The sequence below is a fragment of the Xyrauchen texanus genome, chromosome 32 (genome assembly GCF_025860055.1).
Source record: "Xyrauchen texanus isolate HMW12.3.18 chromosome 32, RBS_HiC_50CHRs, whole genome shotgun sequence".
Classification (NCBI taxonomy): domain Eukaryota; kingdom Metazoa; phylum Chordata; class Actinopteri; order Cypriniformes; family Catostomidae; genus Xyrauchen; species Xyrauchen texanus.
The window spans coordinates 34,742,636-34,764,096 of record NC_068307.1 but is presented as its reverse complement, the minus strand read 5'-3'; the positions used below and the strand labels follow the sequence as shown (position 1 = coordinate 34,764,096).

The 21,461-nt window shown below is 38.9% G+C and overlaps 1 protein-coding gene across 2 annotated transcripts in view; it reads left to right on the top strand.

The window, feature by feature from the left end:
- Positions 1-20,129, top strand: part of LOC127625724 (cyclin-dependent kinase 18-like) — a 108,506-nt gene extending 88,377 nt beyond the window's left edge. For both annotated transcript variants that reach the window (XM_052101087.1, XM_052101086.1), the window contains 5 exons: positions 6,899-7,004; positions 7,266-7,308; positions 17,427-17,517; positions 17,723-17,800; positions 17,957-20,129. In XM_052101087.1, the coding sequence (XP_051957047.1) occupies positions 6,899-7,004; positions 7,266-7,308; positions 17,427-17,517; positions 17,723-17,800; positions 17,957-17,991 (353 nt within the window). In that variant the 3' untranslated portion in view covers positions 17,992-20,129. The remainder of the gene's footprint in view (positions 1-6,898; positions 7,005-7,265; positions 7,309-17,426; positions 17,518-17,722; positions 17,801-17,956) is intronic.
- Positions 20,130-21,461: the final 1,332 nt, after the last annotated feature.

Below are 21,461 nucleotides of genomic sequence, written 5' to 3'. Positions count from 1 at the left end.
GCATCTGGAATCCAGGACCATTCGCACCCGGTACGCCTCTGCGCCGCCGACCTCAATGGGGGGAGCCTGCACTGGGGTGATCTCCTCCTGGACCACCGCTCTCCTGGGAGTAGTAGCGGGTCTGAAAAGAGACACATGAAAAGTGGGTGAGATGCGGTAATGAGCTGGTAGTGCCAAACGAAAAGAGACAGGAGTGATCTGGCTGAGAATTTTGAATGGCCTGATGAACCGTGGAGAAAGTTTTCTGCAGGGAAGCTTAAGACGGAGATCCCTGGTGGAGAGCCACACCCACTGGCCAGGCCTGTATTGAGGTCCGCTGCGCCATCTCCGATCTGCGTGCTGCTGATAGTGGCGGATAGCGCGCTGTAAGTGGACGTGGGTGGAGTCCCAGGTAGCCTCGTTGCACCGTAGCCATGCGTCCACTGCGGGGAGATCGGATGGTTCTCCAGCCCATGGGAAGAGCGGGGGTTGAAAGCCTAGAACACATTGAAATGGGGTTAATCCTGTAGCTGGTTTCAACAGAGAATTCTGTGCGTACTCTGCCCAGACCAAGAAGCGACTCCAGTCGTGTTGATTCTGGTGGCAATAGGTGCACAGAAAACGGATGAGATCCTGGTTGAGCCGCTCCACCTGACCGTTGGCCTGAGGGTGGTAACCCGATGTGAGGCTTACGTTGATGTTTAATTTGGTGCAGAGCTCTTTCCAGACTCTAGATGTGAACTGGGGACCGCGGTCAGAAACAATGTCATCAGGAAGTCCGAAGAGACGAAACACATGATTCACGAGAGCCTCAGCTGTCTGAAGGGTGGTAGGCAATCCAGCCATAGGAATAAAGCGGCATGACTTGGAAAAGCGATCAACTACCGATAGAATGGTAGTGAACCCCTGGGACCGAGGCAGATCAGTGACGAAGTCCATGGCAATGTGGGACCAGGGGCGCCGAGGAACGGGCAGAGGTTGTAATAGACCAGCAGGCTTGAGATGAGAGGATTTGACGGTGTTGCAAATAACGCATTGGTGGATGAGAGTGATGACGTCGGCTTGCAAAGTGGGCCACCAGAAATGGTTGGAGACAAGCTGAGTGGTAGCCGTGATACCAGGATGTCCCGCACTGGGAGTGCAGTGAACCCATTGGAGGACACGATGGTGAAGCTCGAGAGGAACATAGAGGCGATCTGCAGGGCATTCTGGCGGGGCAGCGTGATCTTGCTGTGAAGCAGTTACCTCAGCAATTATATCCCATTGCACGGGTGCCACAATTAGCGTGGAGGGAAGAATAGACTCGGGTTTGGATGGTTCATGGGGACTATCAAACAGATGAGAGAGAGCATCATAGTTACGTTCTGCTGAATTGAGCTTGCGAGAATGAAACGCACAGGGGAACATTTTGGCCGGGCTGCCATGGCGTTGTGAAAGAATCGCACCCACTCCTGTGTTAGAAGCATCCACCTCCACGATAAAATCACTCTCAGGATTAGGGTGGTGAAGAATGGGGCTGTGGTGAATCTCTCTTTCAGCCGTTCAAACGCTGAAGTGCACTCGGGAGACCACCTGAACTTCCTCCCTCCCCCCTGGAGAAGGGATGAGAGGGGAGCCACGATAATGCTGAAATTCCGTATGAATCTGCGGTAAAAGTTGGCAAACCCCAGAAAGCGTTGCAACTCTTTCACAGATGAGGGTTGAGGCCAGTTGACCACAGCTTGGACCTTGCTATCATCCATAAGGACCCCTTCGGCGCTGATGATGTAGCCCAGGAAAGAGATTCGGGTCTGATGGAACTCACATTTCTGAATCTTGGCGTATAGCTGGTTGTCAATTAAGCATTTCAGGACGGCTCGCACATCCCTAACGTGCGCTTCGAGAGTCTCAGAACAGATCAAGATGTCATCCATGTAAACTATGACATTTCGGTTAAGCAGGTCTCGGAATATCTCGTTGACAAAAGCCTGGAACACGGAGGGACTATTGGAAAGTCCGAACGGCATAACCCGATATTCATAGTGGCCGGAAGTAGTAGAAAATGCTGTCTTCCACTCGTCACCCTTGCGTATGCGTATCAGGTTATAAGCATTCCGTAGATCCAGCTTGGTGAAGTACCGGGCTGTGCGAAGCATCTCCAAGGCAGCAGGAACTAACGGCAGAGGATATCGATATTTCACAGTCACCTCATTCAGGCCCCGAAAGTCTATGCACGGCCGGAGACCACCGTCCCTCTTCCTCACGAAAAAGAATCCAGCTGAAGCAGGGGATGTAGAGGTAGTAATGAAGCCCTTGGATAGTTGCTTGTCGATGTATGCTTGCATGGCCTCAGTCTCAGGCTGAGACAACGGGTAAACTCTCCCGCATGGTGGTACAGCCCCAGGTAGGAGTTCAATGGTACAGTCGCCCGCTCGATGTGGTGGTAGTTGATCAGCCTCTCTCTCGCTGAATGCCCGGCTTAAATCATGATAAACTGCCGGTACCTTATGAAGATTCGACTCCGTAGATGAAACGAGGCATGCTTCAGGACCTTGGACAGTGGGTGTGCAGTTCGTCTGACAACGGGAAGACCACTGGGAAATCCTCCTCTCTGACCAGGAAATCTGGGGATTGTGATTCTCCAACCAGGGAAATCCTAGTATTACTGGATGAAGAGGTGAATTAATGGTAAACAGCTGTATAGTTTCGGTGTGCTGAGAGCCGATGTTAAGCGTGAGGGGTTGTGTGATGTACTGCACTCTCCCGGTCCCCAGGGGGCGCCCATCCAGCACTGCAACTGCCATCCGGGGATCACAAGAGACGAGAGGAAGATGATGACTTTTGGCAAAAGTAAGATCAACAAAACACCCTGCCGCTCCTGAGTCAATTAATGCTTCAGTTTTGACACACTCTCCATTAGAATTTAGCGAAATCTCCAAAATGAGTGAGTTTAGAGATGAAACAGGAGGGCTCACCGCAATCAAATCTGTGGATGTGGGTCTCCCAGGAGGTCTCACTGGACAGGCAGCTCTCAGATGACCAGGTTGGGCGCAATACATGCACAGATTATGCCGCCTTCTCTCACGCTAGGCCGTAGTGATATGGGTGAAGCCGATCTGCATAGGCTCGGGTTCTGTGCTTACTGGGGGATTAACAAAGTAGTTAGTCTTGTACGATGAGCGGCGAGCCCGGATGAGATGATCGAGACGAATGGCGAGCTCCATAATCTGGTTTAAAGTCTTTCCATCATCGCGGCAGGCTAGCTCTCCCTTTCGGTATAAGAGCTTGAGAGGGTCCTCACCCCAGCCCGTCTGTGCAGCGAGCGTCCGAAAGGCGAGAGTGTAATCGGCCGCTGTGGAGCTTCCCTGGCGTAATGAAAGCAGGAGTTCCCCCGGATCCTTTCCGCCCGCTGGGTTTTCGAACACCTCTCTGAAGTGAGTAACAAACATATCATAAGAGAGAGTAGAGAGCTGACCTCCTGACCACATCGCCGTTGCCCACTCCAGCGCCTTTCCAGTGAGGAGCGAACACACAAAGGAGATATGGCTTTCGTCGGTGGCATGCTCCCGTGACTGGTTAAAATAGATCTCACACTGCATCAAAAAACCTTTACACGTGATGGGTGATCCAGTGAACTTTTCGGGGAATGACATTTTGGGATTGCTGGAAGGGGTACTCACAACAGGCTGTGAAGAAGCAGGTGCGGCGGGCGATGGAGCCTGATTGGCGGCCGTGATCGTTGGGATGAGTGCTCGTACAGATTTCACTAGTTCCTCAGTGAGAGTAGTCAGTTTAACCAGCTGCTGACAATGTGTAACCAACTCCGATGCTTGTGAAGAAACCTTGTGGGCTAGGCGGAACAAATCTGCTGGATCCTGTGGTGACGAAGTGTTCTGTAGTGCAGAGGCAGAGGCGTTTGGATCCATTTGCAGTAGTTTATTAACACAAGCGATCAAACAGAGAGAAGCAGACATAAACAGAAACAGGCTCTGATGAAGGGACAATCCAATACTCGTAATCAGACACAGGCAAGGGTCAGGGCAGGCAGCAAGGGTTCACAGAGTCGAGAGCCCAGGCAGAGATCTAAGGTCCAGACAGTAACAGGGATAAGGGAATAACGCTTGGTAATGTTAGCTGAGCAAAACAACACTTCGCAAAGTGACAATGAACGGGGCAGTCCAGATATAGGGGAGATAATGATGAACAGGTGACGGTGATGAGGATAATCAGGTAAACCAGGCAGGGATGGAGATAGATAATGGCCAGAGGGAAAGATGGGAAGTGCAGTTCTAAAACTCCGGGGAGAGGGAGCGGATGAAACCAGCAGGCCTCCACGCGCGCCTCGTAGCTGAGCGCTCCGTGACAGAGACATTATTTTCAGGACACTTAAATAATTTTAGCCCCCAATTCTCATTACCGTAACGCGTCTGGTCATTTGTATTTTTACTATTCCCATTGTTTCCAACGCTGATTCTAGTTACTTTAACTCAGTCATGATTTTACTGTATATAACATTAAATAGATGATGTTGTACAATTAATTTCTAAAATAAAATCTGCGAAAATGAAAGGGAATAACAAGAGAGTACCACTTTGATGTATAAATCCATTAAAATGTAAATTTTATATATATATATATATATATATATATATATATATATATATATATATATATATATACACTCACCTAAAGGATTATTAGGAACACCTGTTCAATTTCTCATTAATGCAATTATCTAATCAACCAGTCACATGGCAGTTGCCTCAATGCATTTAGGGGTGTGGTCCTGGTCAAGACAATCTCCTGAACTCCAAACTGAATGTCAGAATGGGAAAGAAAGGTGATTTAAGCAATTTTGAGCGTGGCATGGTTGTTGGTGCCAGACGGGCCGGTCTGAGTATTTCACAATCTGCTCAGTTACTGGGATTTTCACGCACAACCATTTCTAGGGTTTACAAAGAATGGTGTGAAAAGGAAAAACATCCAGTATCGCGGCAGTCCTGTGGGCTGAAAATGCCTTGTTGATGCTAGAGGTCAGAGGAGAATGGGCCGACTGATTCAAGCTGATAGAAGAGCAACTTTGCCTGAAATAACCACTCATTACAACCGAGGTATGCAGCAAAGCATTTGTGAAGCCACAACATGCACAACCTTGAGGCGGATGGGCTACAACAGCAGAAGACCCCACCGGGTACCACTCATCTCCACTACAAATAGGAAAAAGAGGCTACAATTTGCAAGAGCTCACCAAAACTGGACAGTTGAAGACTGGAAAAATGTTGCCTGGTCTGATGAGTCTCGATTTCTGTTGAGACATTCAGATGGTAGAGTCAGAATTTGGCGTAAACAGAATGAGAACATGGATCCATCATGCCTTGTTACCACTGTGCAGGCTGGTGGTGGTGGTGTAATGGTGTGGGGGATGTTTTCTTGGCACACTTTAGGCCCCTTAGTGCCAATTGGGCATCGTTTAAATGCCACGGCCTACCTGAGCATTGTTTCTGACCATGTCCATCCCTTTATGGCCACCATGTACCCATCCTCTGATGGCTACTTCCAGCAGGATAATGCACCATGTCACAAAGCTCGAATCATTTCAAATCGGTTTCTTGAACATGACAATGAGTTCACTGTACTAAAATGGCCCCCACAGTCACCAGATCTCAACCCAATAGAGCATCTTTGGGATGTGGTGGAACGGGAGCTTCGTGCCCTGGATGTGCATCCCACAAATCTCCATCAACTGCAAGATGCTATCCTATCAATATGGGCCAACATTTCTAAAGAATGCTTTCAGCACCTTGTTGAATCAATGCCACGTAGAATTAAGGCAGTTCTGAAGGCGAAAGGGGGTCAAACACAGTATTAGTATGGTGTTCCTAATAATTCTTTAGGTGAGTGTATATATTTATGTTGCGGTAATCACAATATCATAAAGGCCCTACAAATAGGGTTAATTATTTTATTTTGGGGTTTTTTTATGGGCAAAACCTACATTCAAAAAATATTTTTGCAGATTTTTAAGATTTATGCATTTCAATATCATAACAAAATTTCATCAAATTGAATTAAGTAATTATTATTAACAAAATAATGTTTATTTATATATATATATATATATATATATATATATATATATATATATATATATATATATATGTATATATATATATTTTTATTTTGTGAAAGATTACTAAATTAAATTTTAAGGAGTTTCGTTATGAAATTGAAATGCATAAATCTTTTATGAATATAACATATAATAACTATTATTATTATTTGCGTGTGTGTGTGGGGGGGAGGGGGGGGTTGGCATGTTTAGGTGGTTTACTAGGACTTTTTTAAATAATTCATAATTCAAATCACTTAAAAAACATACTAAATTATGTTTTTTGGAAAATGTAAAAATGCAGAAAATGTTTTGTGACGGTTAGGTTTAGGGGATAGAATCTATAGTTAGTACAGTATAAAAATCATTATGTCTATGGAGATAGCTGCACCAACACATATGTGTGTGTGTTCGTGCGTGCGTGCGTGTGTGCATGCGCACGTGTTTCTTATGTGATTCTCTTGATTTTGGAGTAAAATAGCACCAGAACATTTTCTTGACAGGTTTTGTGAGAATCACCCAATGGTGACCAGTGACAAGCTCCATAAAGAAGTCTATATGACTCATGCGCAATATTCCAAATCTTCTAAAGCCATATAATAGCTTTGTCTGAAAAACAGGCTGAAATTAAAATGATTTATTTACTGAAAAAGTTGCTCTAAAGTTGCAATTAAAAAAAGCCTACTTTTTGTGTTTCTCTGAGGGGAAAAAATCTGAAAAGGTTTAGAATGACAAGAGGGTGAGTAAATGATTATATAATTGTCATTTTGGGGTGAATAAATCCTTTAATTATCTAACTTTAGGACACATCTTTTGTTTCTTTATAACCAGGCACCCCAACTGAAGAGACTTGGCCAGGAATCACAGCTAATGAGGAGTTCAAATCGTACCTATTTCCTCAGTATCGAGCACAAACGCTCATTAATCATGTGCCCAGGTACCAGAACAACACAAACACTGACCAACAAGCAAATGGAAAAGCCTTTGGCTCCTGTGTATAAACCGTACAAACAAAAACACACCTATATCTATAAACAACAACAAAGAATGAATGAGTGTAAATTGTTGATGGGGAATATTGTAAAACACTAGCAAGCTTTACAGTAGAAGCAAAATAAAGTTAAAAAATATGAAGAATTCTGATGCTGGAACGGTCATAATTAATATACGTTTTTGTATGTTTTTTTTTTATTTTAAGGCTTGACACAGAGGGGATAGACCTTCTCACAGCTCTATTACTGGTGAGTGTGAACATTTGAAACATCATGAAATGGTGCAACATTATGACTCAGGGCAATAACATATGCTACGCAAGTACACAAACGCAGATGTGGTCTGGGCAACACATTGCAAATTTACATTCCCATTGGACACACTTTTTTCCATCTCATGCACGGTTGAATGTTCAGCCTTTCAAATTATACTCTTTTGACCATGAGCCCATACAGGTGCGTTCGAACCATGTGCACTGTGCGTGAGATGAATTGTGTTAGGCATGATGCATAGCGGGCTTTAAGTGTTTATGGTTGTTGAGCAACTTTGCATTAATAGGATTCAACGGCTGTGTACATCCTATATTTTACAATGGCTTCAAATGTGGCTCATTTAATCCTAAATTAGTGTTAGAACAAAGTCTTTCTAGCTAGTCTGTCCACAGTCGGCCATCTTTGTAACACTCTCAGGAGGCTATTTACAGTCATTCAGCTCCTATCTAATGGTGAAGGACTGAAATCTCAAAAATGGTTGGTCAAGATTACGATCAAAGAACATCAAAAGAACATTCAAATCAGCAATAACATTTTATAATACTGGAATCATAAATTGTGCTTTCTTACCTCAGATTACACAAAAAATAGTATATTTTTTGCTTGTATAACTAATGCGCATTCACAGTATCAAGATGATTGATATGTCTGTTTCAAAAAGGTGATTGGAACTTTTAACTGTAAGGCGGGACTTCCTATCTATATCTGTTGACCGTTGGGCACTTCTTGGTTGGGCGTTCCAATTTCCACCCATTAATTTAAATAGAAGTGGCCCGTCTCTGGGTAGAATTACCTGTTTTACATCGTTTTATTGTTTAGAATCTTGTTTTTGCACTGATGCCAGAATTTTCAAATTCTTTCAGAAAAGAGAATATAATCAAATGATTTAAATGATTATAGAAATGATTGATAAAAATAAATTACTCATACCATGATATAAGATTTTGTTCATACTGCTCATCTCTTCAGTACATGCAACGATGCAAGCCATGCATGCATCCATGAATGCAATTGCATTTACAACTGCATGAACACACATTTATCTGTAAAATTTCAAACAAGCACACACCACATGTGCAAAGGCCAGTGAGGTGTGGTATAACACCATGGAACTACAACTATCTTGGCTCCCAGAAATCCCCAGGTGAAAAAAGCCCTTGTTAAGAGTTCCACTGCCAAGCCAGAGTGAGCTCAGAAACTAATTATGGTGTCGACTTCCTCTCTGCCTGCTCTCCTCCAGGTCCAATTAGTTTGATACAGCTAGAGGTGTCAGGCGCAGAGCATTATGGCGTTATCAAAACACAGGTAAACAAATGCAGGCTGACACAACAGCACTTCACTCAGGAAGAGACAAGAGTAAAAACTTTTCAGAGGAATATTGCTCGAGATAATGTTGGGGGAACTACTGGACAAATATGTCCTTCAAATACCTGCATTTATGTGTAAATGTGTCTTAAAATCTGTTTGATCTAAGTTACAAACACAATCTGTTTTAACTAATAACACAAATTATTGTATTGTTCTTGTACATGTTGAATACATCATTTAAACATTCACAGTTAGGTTGAAAAGAGTATGTGAACCCCTAGGCTTATGACATCAACAAAAGCGAATTAGAGTCAGGAGTTCACAAACCTGGCTTCCAATTAATGAAACTAGTTTGGAGGTGTGTGTTAGAGCTACTATGACTTATAAAAAGCACTCAAACATTTTAACTTTGCTATTCACAATAAGCATCGGCTAACGTGGATCATTCCTTGCAAAAAAGAGATCACAGATTACCTAGGATTTGCATAAAGACGGAAAGGGTAACAAAGTTATCTCGAAGAGCTTAGATATTCTTCTGTCCACAGATGGAGACTATTTAGTACTGTGGCAACTCTCCATGGAAGTGGCCTTCCAGCCAAGATAACTCAAAGGACACACCACAGAATGCTCAATTAGATAAAAAAGAACCCTAGAGTGACAGCAAAAGATTTGAAGGAATCAGTGGAACTGGTTAACATCTCTGTTCATGTGTCTACTACATGGAAAACATTTAAATAGGCATAGTGTCCATGGCAGGACACCATGAAGGAAGCAGGTGCTTTCCAACAAAACATTGCTATGTGCCTGAAGTTTGCCAAAGACCAACTTGACACTCAACAATGCTACTGGGAAAGTTTTCAGTGGACTGATGAAACTAAGGTTGGATTGTTTGTGAAGTGCAGTGGAGGAAGGATCATAATTTAGGGCTGCTTTGTCTGGACCACTTGTCATCATCGAGGGAAAAATGTATTTCCATGTTTATCAAGATATCCTACAGGATAATATCATGGTATTAAAAAAGAAAATTCAATCTTTTGGAGTGGCCCAGTTAGAGCCCAGACCTTAACCCAATAGAGATGCTGTGGAATGATCTCAAGATAGACATTCACACCAGACATCCTAAGAATGTGGCTGAGTTGAAACAGTTCTGTAAGGAATAATGGTCAAAAATGATTTCTGAATGTATTTCAGGTCTAATCCACAGCTACTAGAAGCGCTTGGATATTAATGATGCCTTCATGTGCTATCATAATATATCCAACTTCCCACTTCTGAAGTGGTAATTACTAGTATGTTGTGTTCACATGCTTTGTTGTCGGAAAGAACAGGAAACATGGAAGATGCCAGGTTCATTCATACATAATTCTTAAGCAACTTTTATTTGACACCATAATACATATTACTCATTAGCTTGCTGACGATAATGGAATTTTGGTGTAATACAAGCTATTTTCACAGTGTAAAAACATACAACATGCATAGAATGGTTGCTTATATACATAAATGAATATGACCAAAATGGCAAGTGCTAACAATTAGCAAGTCGTAATTACGATTTGAGTGGTCATTCATGTGCAACTTCATAGTGCGAAACGATATTTACGATAATTCTGATAGCATGTGAAGGCAGCATAATCCAAGGGTTCACTTTTCCACAGAACTGTTAATGTTTAATGGGATGTGTAAAATAAATAAATGAAAAATTAAATGAAAATGAAAGATACCTTATGCTTCGGGTTTTTCCACTTTTCTACTGTTTCAACTGTGTGTGTTTTACCGCACACATCAGTTTTCTCTCTTTTTTCTCCGTTGGTCTACATCTCGCGTCTTGACTGCGTGCATTCATTTCCTCCACTGTGTTTTATATGGATTATTGCATCAATCTCAAACATCTGCTAATTAGGAACCAAAATTTGTATGCACAATCTTATTTTTTGTGCTCGAGCTCGAAGTTCTGCAGGTTTAAATTTTACGTGCAAGCTTTGTCAAGGTGCTCACACTGTTGTAATTCACTTGTGCGCTGTGTTTATGCACTTGCGCTGTTTTGTCCAACATTTAACGCCATAAAAAAGTTTTCTCCGTCTTCAACTGCAAGAAGACCGAGCCGGTGCAGTCATCCTCTCAGTGTCCTGTCACAGAGCTTTTAACATGCCCACCACACAAGTCCTCCTCCAAAACTACTGATGAATGAAGCAGCGCTATGACTGGGACTCAAACAGGTAATGTTAACGTTTAGTAAACAAACCAACAAACAAAATCGGCTAACTTGTAGTGGTAGCCATGCTTGTGTACTTGTAAATTAAAGTTTCTGTGTGCGGTGACATAGTCCTATAAACTAGAACCTACTTAACGTTAGATATTGTTTGGATGTATGGCTATAAACAGCTAAATCGATGCTAAAAATGCTTTAAGGTTGACAGTAACTGGTCAAGTTTAACTCACATTAAACTAGTTATCTTGTTAAATCGTACTTATCCTTAGGGTTGGCTGAATTAACAGTTTAGCTTTCTTGTTTTTTTTCCTCTTCACATTTAAGTTATAGCCTCTGCCCCTGCCGACTCTGGCATGAGGAGACCAGAAGGCTGTAAAAAAAATAAACCAAAGTTTTTTGAGGTAATGTGTAATGTTTGTAATCTTGTTCAAATGGATTTCATAAAATTGGTATCAAAGAAAGTATCGTTTAGGAACCGGTATCGAAGTCAAGGTATCGGTATTGGTATTGATATCTAATTTCTTTGAAGGATGCCCAGCCCTAGTGCTGGCTAATGCTAAATATAGATTTGTACTTTTGGTTTATAGTAGATTAGTGTCGCTGGATGTCTGAGTGGCTTCCGGAGAATAGCATAGGATTTATAGACAATTGGAAGAATTTTTGGTGTAGACCTGACCTACTATAGAGAGACAGACTCCATCCCTCCAGGGAAGGTGCCGCTCTCCTCTTTATTAATTTGGCTCATAGACTTAAAAGTTATATTATTTGACTAACTGGGGCCCAGGTCAGGAAGCAGACAAACTGGTTAATCCGAACGTCAGCTAGCTGCCTTGAGACTTCACACAGGTCACATAAACTATAACACATAGAGACTGTATTACCTAGATATCATATAGAGACTGTGTCTGTTCCCCGAACTACCAAACACAAAACTCTCACTAAATAATTTTTAAAATGTTTTATTAAAAAAAAAAGAATTAAGATAAAAATCATATAAAGGTAGGTCTACTAAACATTAGATCTATTTCTACCAAAACACTAATTGTAAATGAAATTATTACAGATCATAGTTTGGATGTTCTCTGTTGAAACATTAAACATGGCTTAAACTGGATGAATATATTAGTTTAAATGAATCTACTGCCCCAGGTTATTGTTATAAATATGACCCTTGTCTGGAGGGTAGATGAGGAGGTGTTACTACAATTTACAGTGATGTTTTTGGTGTTTCTCAGAGGACAGAAAATAGGTTTAGGTCTTTTGAACTAAAAATGCTTAATGTGACACCATCAGATACAAATAAAAAATCTCTGTCATATTTTGCCCATGCTACAGAGTATAGATCACCCGGGCCGTACTCTGGTTTCCTTGGTGAATTTGCTAATTTTCAATCAGATCTAGTAGTAAATGTAGATAGAGCTTTAATTGTTGGTGACTTCAACATTCACATAGATAATGAAAATGACACAATGGGATTAGCATTTAGCGATATTCTCAACTCTCTTGTAGTCAGACAAAATGTGACTGGACCAACTCATCGCTATAATCATACACAATATTTAATTCTGTTATATTGAGTTGATGTTGATAATATAGAAATTCTACTGTAGAGTGATGACATCTTAGATCATTACCTTGTCTCTTGTTTGCTGTGATCAGCAAATGTCACTCAAATGTCACGCAAACGTTCAGGTAGAACTATTCTTTCGACCAATAAAGCCACAATTCTTTTGACCACTTCAACCACTAATAATCTTCCAGAATTTTCTCACATATTCGGTAAGCAAAAAGTCCAGAAGAACTTGATGAAACAGAAAATATAAATACAGTCTTCTCTATCACTCTTGATAGTGGTGCACCCCTTCGATTAAAGAAAATTCAAGAAAAAAGCCCCACACCATGATAAAATTATCACACTCATGCTCTCAAGGGAGCAGCTCAGAAAATGAAGTACAAGTGGATGAATACAAAATTAGATGTATTTTGCGGTGCATGGAAGGACAGTGACTGTAGCTACAGACAGGCACAAAAAGCTGCCAGGTCAACATATTTTAGCAAACTCAGAAAATAACCATAACAATCCTAGGTGTTTATTCAGTACTGTGGCTAAATTGGTTAGGAATAAAGCATCTACTAATCAGAAATTAAATTGGAACTATGCAATCAACTGTCACAGCACTGCAGAAAACAGTATCATAATTTTCCTCACGAGCAACTTAAATCCTTTGCTGTCATAGGTCATGACGAGCTAACAAATCTTATCAAAAAATCAAAAGCCACAACATGTATGTTTGATCCAATACCAACTAACCTCTTAAAAGAGGTATTCCCTGTAATCTCAGAACAACTTCTTAATATTATTAACTTCTCGCTATCCTTAGGACATGTCCCAAGAAACTTTTAAATGGTAGTTATACAGCTTTATCCTGGAAAATTGGCTAGTTACAGACCGATTTCAAAACTACTATTTATGTTGAAAATACTAGAAAAGGTTGTGTCCTCCCAACTATGTTATTTCTACAGAGAAATTGTTTATATGAGCCATTTCAGTCAGGATTTAGGCCCCATCACAGTACAGAGACTGCACTTATTAGAGTTACAAATGACTTGCTCTTATCATTTGATCACGACTGCATTTCTCTTCTTGTGCTTTTAGATCCTAGTGCTGCCTTCAACACGATTGATCAGGACATTCTCTTGAATAGGCTGAATAATTATGCTGGCATAAGTGGACTTGTATTAGCATGGTTTAGGTCATATTTATCAGACCGCTACCACGTTGTATGTGTAAATGAGGAATTGTTAAATCAAAAAAGAGTGCCACAGGAATCAGTTTTAGGGCCTCTTCTTTTCTTTTTATACATAATTTCCCTGGGAGATGTTATCAGGTATCATGGAATAAGTTTCCACTGTTATGCCGATGATACCCAACTTTATATTTCTTCTAAACCCAAAGAAAATTCACAATTCTCCAAATTAGCAGAAAGTATCAATGGAATCAAAGATTGGATGGCCTGATTGAAGATTGAAATGTCCTTCTGCTCAATTCCGACAAAACAGAGGTACTAATTAATGGACCAAAAACCTCTAAAAATAAGCCGCTAAAATATTATTTGACTCTCGATGGATGTACTGTTATGTCATCTTCTACAGCAAAGAACAGAAACATCTATCATGATCTATAAATCTGCACAAAATTGAACGGCATCTATGCTAATATTATTTTTTACAATACTTGTGTGGGCTAAATGTCTGAGAATGTCCACAGAAATACAATAAAACCTACTTGTGCACTTAAAAATATTACAAGTAAGATTTACTTAAAAGTTTTTACACATAGTTTTTCTAATAACATTTTTATGTTATAAAATTAAGTCACATAGTTTTTCTAATAACATTTTTATGTTATAAAATTAAGTAAAATCTACTCAACTTCATAACATAATATTGATTAAAGTGAGTAAATTTTACTTAAACATTTAAGTTAAATGATAGCTTTTACTTACAAATCTGATGTACATTTAGTAAAATTTAAATGAACATTTTACTGGAACACTTCACATTTTTAACTTTCCTTATAAACACATGTTTAATCATGTAATTTTAATCAATGAAATGTTTAAACAATGTACAACAAAACATGCGCAAAACATGATAATGGTAACAATCAACAGATTTTCTTTTTTTATTGTGAACAGGTAATTTTAAATGCAAAATGAACTTCACGACGCAAGAAGTCCTCAAACATAACAGGAAAATAAAACAATAAAAACTGTGTATATAAACTTGCAAACAGTGCAAGCTCATTAATGATTAAAGCCTGGTACAATTTACTTATTTTACTTACGTGTGAAATATCCTCAAATTAGTGAATAAATATGACAAGGTTTTCTACTTTAAGATTGATACATGGTGATGCATTGTAAAGATGACAAACAATCATAAATATTATTTACTTATAAGTATATATTGTAAAATTGTAGAATTTATTTAATATTTTCAAGTTCACGCTTCAACTGAGTTGTTCAACGTAGAAAGTACTTAATATTTTCTGCTATATTTACTTCACCACAACATATATTTATTTATTCAGTTTGGATGGTCCTCGTTTGTAAAATAAATAAATAAATAATTATTCAACATTTATTAAAATCTAAAAGTGCCCAAAAGTGTCTGTATGTGGTAGAGTTACTCTTACAAAAGTACAGTGGTGATATGGTACAGTGATCAGATAGTACTTGATAAACTATACAACATGGTACTAATAATCGTATACCATGGTATTACCATGTCCAGAAACATTGGTAGTAGCATCATGATTCTTTTTGTTTGTGTAGTCTACTTCTAATTAATTTAATTTAAGAGCAATAAGGTCCACATAAAGTCTCCAGTTTGATAGGTAAATGTATATGGGTGTATTTTTTCACTAAACTGTAGGCTACTTGTGAGAGCAAAACATATGAGAATTTCCTCAGAAATACAATAAAACCACCTGAAACGTCTTATGATCAAATTATGATATCATATTGTCCTATTTAAAATAGGCCTGGTGGAATCAGATGTTAATACTATGGTTCTTTGATATACAGTATCACAGGAAGCTACTGAATAATTACCATATACATATATGATAGTATTTTTATATTATCTTTTTTATAAATGAAGTTAATTTACATAATGCCATGATACATGCCCCAAAACAAATTTTTGTAAATGTGAAAATACCAAAAGATGTCTTTGGGTGTAGTTACCAAGCTTAAATTAAGAACAAAGGAAGTCAGATGGAGATATATAGGTTTGCGTGCATGTTGAGAAAATAGATTTTTGTGTGCAGATATGAAATGTGAGCGCATTTCTCTACTCTCTGTGCGTTCTGATGGCGCGCACGCAGCGTGAGTGCGCTGACCTGTCATTATGATGAAAGACCGAGGCGCGCCGCAGAGCACTGGATTCGTTAATGGTGACAGCGCCCTTAATGAGTCCGAACCGCACACCTGTTTCTCATCAAACCCCGCTGACTGATCGCGCTGTCAGAGGCACACAATTCACTCTCAACGCTCCGCCTGCATGAAACTGTGCCAAACTTTGCCGGAGACAATTTTATAACTTTGTGTGAGATGACAACAGCAGGATGATGGGTGCTTCATTATTTAAAAGATTGTATAGCTCAGGGATCAACAAGTCAGAGGAGTAATGCTGAAATCGACACAATAGTGAAGAGCATACACGACAAGAAATATCGGAAGCAAGTTGTATTTGTTGTATTGCGCAAAATCGAGCGAGTGATGCGTTACGCATGAGCAAACGCGTAGGGATTTTTAGGAATAGTTCACCCAAAAATGACAAATCTTTCATTTTTGGGTGAACTATTTAAGTGAACACACGTTTCTAACCCTGAACTCACCACTGAATTTTTCTTCTATTGTTCTGAAATGACAATTGTATTAATTCTTAATTATATCTGAACATAAATCTTAAATGTTATATTATTTTTAAATGTTACATTATTATTATTATCAAATTAATCACATATATAAATGTTTGCTGATAAAGGCCCTCAAATAACAATCATTTAAATAGAATTATTCAATATAATTATTAAAATAATTATAGTATTATAGTAAGTATATTATAAATAGAATAATTCCTATAATTAAAATGCATTACATTATGGCAAACGGATAAAGCATTTCTAAGACAACACAAAAAGTGGCTTGAGAAAGCAATATATTGTTTTTTTTATTGAGAAAGCAATATATTTCCAATAATATGAAAATAATATATTATTTTCATATTATTGGAAATATGAATATATCATTGGCCTATAGTCCACAGTAAGTCAAGGGCTTTTCCAAGGACACATGCATTTGACGGACGCTTTTGGAGCGTCTCACTTTGGTCGCGTCATGTCATAAATCGGTTTCAGGTTGCTATGTCAAGTTAAATGTGGTTTGAAACTGAAAAACACATCTAGAGGTCACCGCATTTGGAACTGCGCTCAAGCCTGAGTAGTTTTTGTTGTCTGTACCACTGTGCGTTGCCTATACAACTGGAGTTCCGCTTACTGCCCCCTGCTGAAAAACAAGTAGTACTTCAATGTGATTATCTAATCAGCCAATCGTGTGGCATATAATCATGCAGATATAGGTCGGAAATTCCAGATAATATTCACATCAACCATCAAAATGGGGAAAAATAGTGATCTCAGTGATTTTGACTGTAGCATGATTGTTGGTGCCAGACGGGCTGGTTTGAGTACTTTTGTACATGCTGATCTCCTGGGATTTTAATAAACAACAGCCTCTAGGGTTAACTCAGAATGCTGCAAAAACATCCAGTGAGCGGCATTTCTGTGGACAGAAACGTTGTTGATGAGAGGGGTCAACAGAGAATGTCTAGACTGGTTCAAGCTGACAGAAAGGCTACATTAACTCAGATAAACACTCTGTACAATTGCAGAATAGCATCTCAGAATGCACAACACGTCGGATCTTGAGGCGGATGGGCTACTTTATGTTATAAGCATATTTTAAGGATGTGTTTTCCCTTCCTCTTTTGTTTTGTTTCTCTTCAGTTCGACACCAGACAAAGGATTTCAGCCGAGTTGTCTCTGAGACACTCTTACTTCTTAAGTCTGGGCGAGAACATCCACTCTATACCTGACAGTGAGTTCATCGCTAAATACAGTTTTTACATGTATAGAAAGTCTTCTCGTATAATATCAGCTCTACACGAGTCTTATCTGTTTTTTACCTTTTACCTGTAAAACACAGTCAAGGTTGTAGGTCACTGTAAGAGACAACGTGGACAATAGTTTAGCTTTATTCCTCACCCATTTGTCTTTTAACCTCCCTGTCTTTAATTCTCTAGCTTCGACAGTGTTTTCACTGAGGGAGATCCAGTTACAGAAAGATCCAGGACATAGGAGTTCAGTATTCCAGCCTCCAGGTATTCGGTTCCATTGCTTTGACATGACTCAGTCAGTCTCTTTATTTGCAGACCGCAATTTGATCCTGTGTAGTCATGCATAGTCTCTAATAACCACACATTACATACCTACCCGTTAACCCGTGGATCTGTCTAACAATGGGTTGTTTTCTCCAGGTCGAGGGAAGAACCGCAGACAAAGCATATTCTGAGGAAAGAATCATAGTGGTGTATATGAAGATCACATCACCAGAACAAAATCACTTTGAAGCAAACAGCTGTACATGCCTATTGTGTTACAGAATGATTTATTTATCACCCCAAAATGTGCATACATGCATCAGTTCCTATACACTCCAAAAACATGGAGTACTGTTGGCTGTAGCTCGGACAACTGACTGAATAAATCTGAATCAGCCTCAGTTATATTTTATAAGTGAAGGCCACAAAACACAAAATCTGATCAAATTGATATTTAAAATGGCCCAAGACAGTACTGACTGGTGCTATGTTTGAAATAGCATTCTACACTTACTATTTCTGCAGTATATACAGAAGATACACCAGAAATATTTAGAGTAGTATGGTAGTACGCTATTTTCGAACTTGCCATGAGATTTATCCATAAGAGAGACTTGAGTTGAACTCAAGTTCAACTGGATCTGTAGTACTTTCAGGTGTTCAGAATTATATATTTAGTATTTTTAAGTGTGTGTGCGTGTGTGCAGTATATGTATAAGAAACATGGTAGCTACATGTCTCACTTTTCCCATTGCTTGAAATTTCATTCATTTCCTTTTTGTTTGAACTTGTTTTGCCATATGTGTTTAAAGAGTCATTGCACAAGCTCATATAACAGTTTATTTCGCAAGCATTTGCTCAATACTATAATATTTGGAAGGGTTGAGATGTATTACAAATTTAAATTCCATCATAAACATTTGAGCCATTGAGTAGAGAACCCTTCTTGAGAATTACTTGAATTCTGCCATGTTGCCATTGAACTTCAGATATTAAAGGTGCTGTATGCGATTTTAGCATAGACCTCATGTCTGCAAATCCAAGCATCCAAAATGATAGACAGGCAGAGAGTGATTCTGATTGGTTATGTTTTCCTTGTGTTTTTCACACCCATTTCACTGATATTTGTCAGGTAATAGTGACATTTTATGTTTCGTATTTAAAATTGCTTACGGCATCTTTAACATTCTAGTTACTATTTTACGAAATCATCAAAAGGTGCCTTTTGAAGACCATATGAGATAAATATTAGACTTTCGGAAAATACAATCTACTTCAATTATTTTGTTCCTTTCAAGTATAATTGCACATATTAATTGCTAAACTGTATTTGCACATGGCATGCAAGTGTCCTCTTGAATTTAGACTTTATATTGTTCTCCTACTGTACCTTGTAGTTTAAAAAATAAAGCACTATGAATTTTTATTGTTAATGACGCTGTGCAGCAAAATATACTAGTTTTGCAGTTGACGAAAATAAAAGTCCGATATTTTCTAGGCTAGAATGACTGATGGAGAGAATGAGAGGTCAGAGCCAATTCTGTAATACATTATTTGACATGACTGCAGCCAGGGGTGTAGACTCCAGGGGGAATGGGGTAAATAATACAAATAAAAAAACAAGCAAGAACAACATACTATGTATACCATGATTAATGGAAACATATAAATTGTTCACACTGTAACCCCCCACTTCCCCAATCTACGCACTTGACTGCAGCAGTGGCACTAATTTATGTGGTTTGTGGTAAATTAAAATATATTAAATACTCTATTGAAAATAATTAATATATAAATATATGTATTTTGACAAGTGTTTTCTTTATTCTCAGTGTGTTTATGCCAGAAAAAAAGAGACTACTGTATTACATGATCTTAGATGACATCTAAATGTTTTATAAAAGATTTAGATTTTTGTATGAAATGTGACATTAAATATTTTGTGTGATTTGTCTATTCTATTACGATATTCCGAAGCTGAATGTATTGTGACTGGGAAAATGCCAAAAGTAATTAAACAGTAATTCAACTAAATAAATTGTAAAGTTACACAAATTGCAAAGAGTTTGTTTATTCTTTGGCAATGGGGTGGACCATGGTGGCCAATGCAGTGTTTCTCATCATGAGAATAATTCCCTCATCTCAAACAATAGTCTTACTGTCTTGCATGGAGATGTCTGTCATTAGTACACTTCAAAGTACATTTTAAATGATGTAGTCTCGAGAGCTTTGTTCGAAAATTAATACTAGCTTAGGCTACTACTAAATACTACGCAGTATATAGGCTAAAGTGCAGTATGTATACTTTATATTTTATTAAACATGTTCCAAACACAAGTTTGATACATGACCTCATTATGTTGTATGTTTGATTCAGCAAGTGCGATGAACTTGGAAATAAAAAGATAAAAAATTTTATCCAACTTTGTGTACAAATGTTTTTCATTTTGGCAGTCAGATCACATGAGTCAATAGAGATGGTTGTATGCAATTTCGAACATAGCCTTGGTCCTCTGATATGTCGATAACACAGCCAGAAAAACGTGTTTAAGTGCGTTTAAAGGTGTCTATCTGTGATTAAAACGCAATGTCAACATGTCTATAAAGGATAAGCTATACGAGAACTAGTTAGACCTGTAAATTGCAACGGTAGACTGCAAATGAAATATATAACAAAACGACTCCAAATATGTAGTCATCCCAGGCACACGCACGTGATTTCTTACCCTCAAGTGTAATTTTGCTTTAATGCATTCTGTGGGAGGATTAACCCGTTGCAAACACACCTGTGAAACACTAATCTCCTTTCGACAATGTTTAGCGAATCGGTTCGTTTCAAAGAATTGAATCTAAAAACGACTCACCACTTTGAGTCACTCAGTATGCTCATATGGCAGTTTCCGTCTTTTACAGGGCGGGTTTACGATTTCTGAGGCCCCAAGCAAACGACCAGGCTGGGGCCCCATTTTGAAAATGTTGCCCTAAAAATTACACAAAATGTATTTTAAATAATCATTATAAATTCATCCTATCACCATTTGTAGCCAAGTACATTCAGAAATGTTTAATGAAATAAAAATCTAGTTAAAGATAATTAATGAATTAAAAAAAAAAAATAAATTTAAATTTTGAATTCAGTTGTTATTTAGTCATTGTATGGCCTTTATATATTTTTAATAAATTACTAACTCAAACCCTACTTAAAAAACTCAGCTGTCCCGACCCCAGCGGCTTCTAACGTGAATCGCTCCATGAGTGCTGACAACAGCGTATTCGCACATGAACCCAGAACCACGTCACCCCTCAAGCATTTTTTGCGGAGCTTTCCTACTGGGGCAGGGGCCACCCCGACGTCCGGGGCCCCACGCAATTGCGTGGTTTGCGTGGTGGTTAAAACCGCTACTTGTCTTTTTCGATGTACATTTTAGTTAAAACTACCGATTACCACTACGGCTTTGTTTTCGATAACATTTTTAATATTTCATGTATTCAGAAATACATAAGTAATTTCGGAATTGTCCTTAGGCACGTGAATGCCACAAATGGGATTTTTTAAAAAGTATTTATATTTTTTATCAATTAATAAGACACACTTCATACAATAACTAAACTATTTACTGTTCAGTAACACTTCAAAGCTTATAATGTTTTGCTGAGAAGT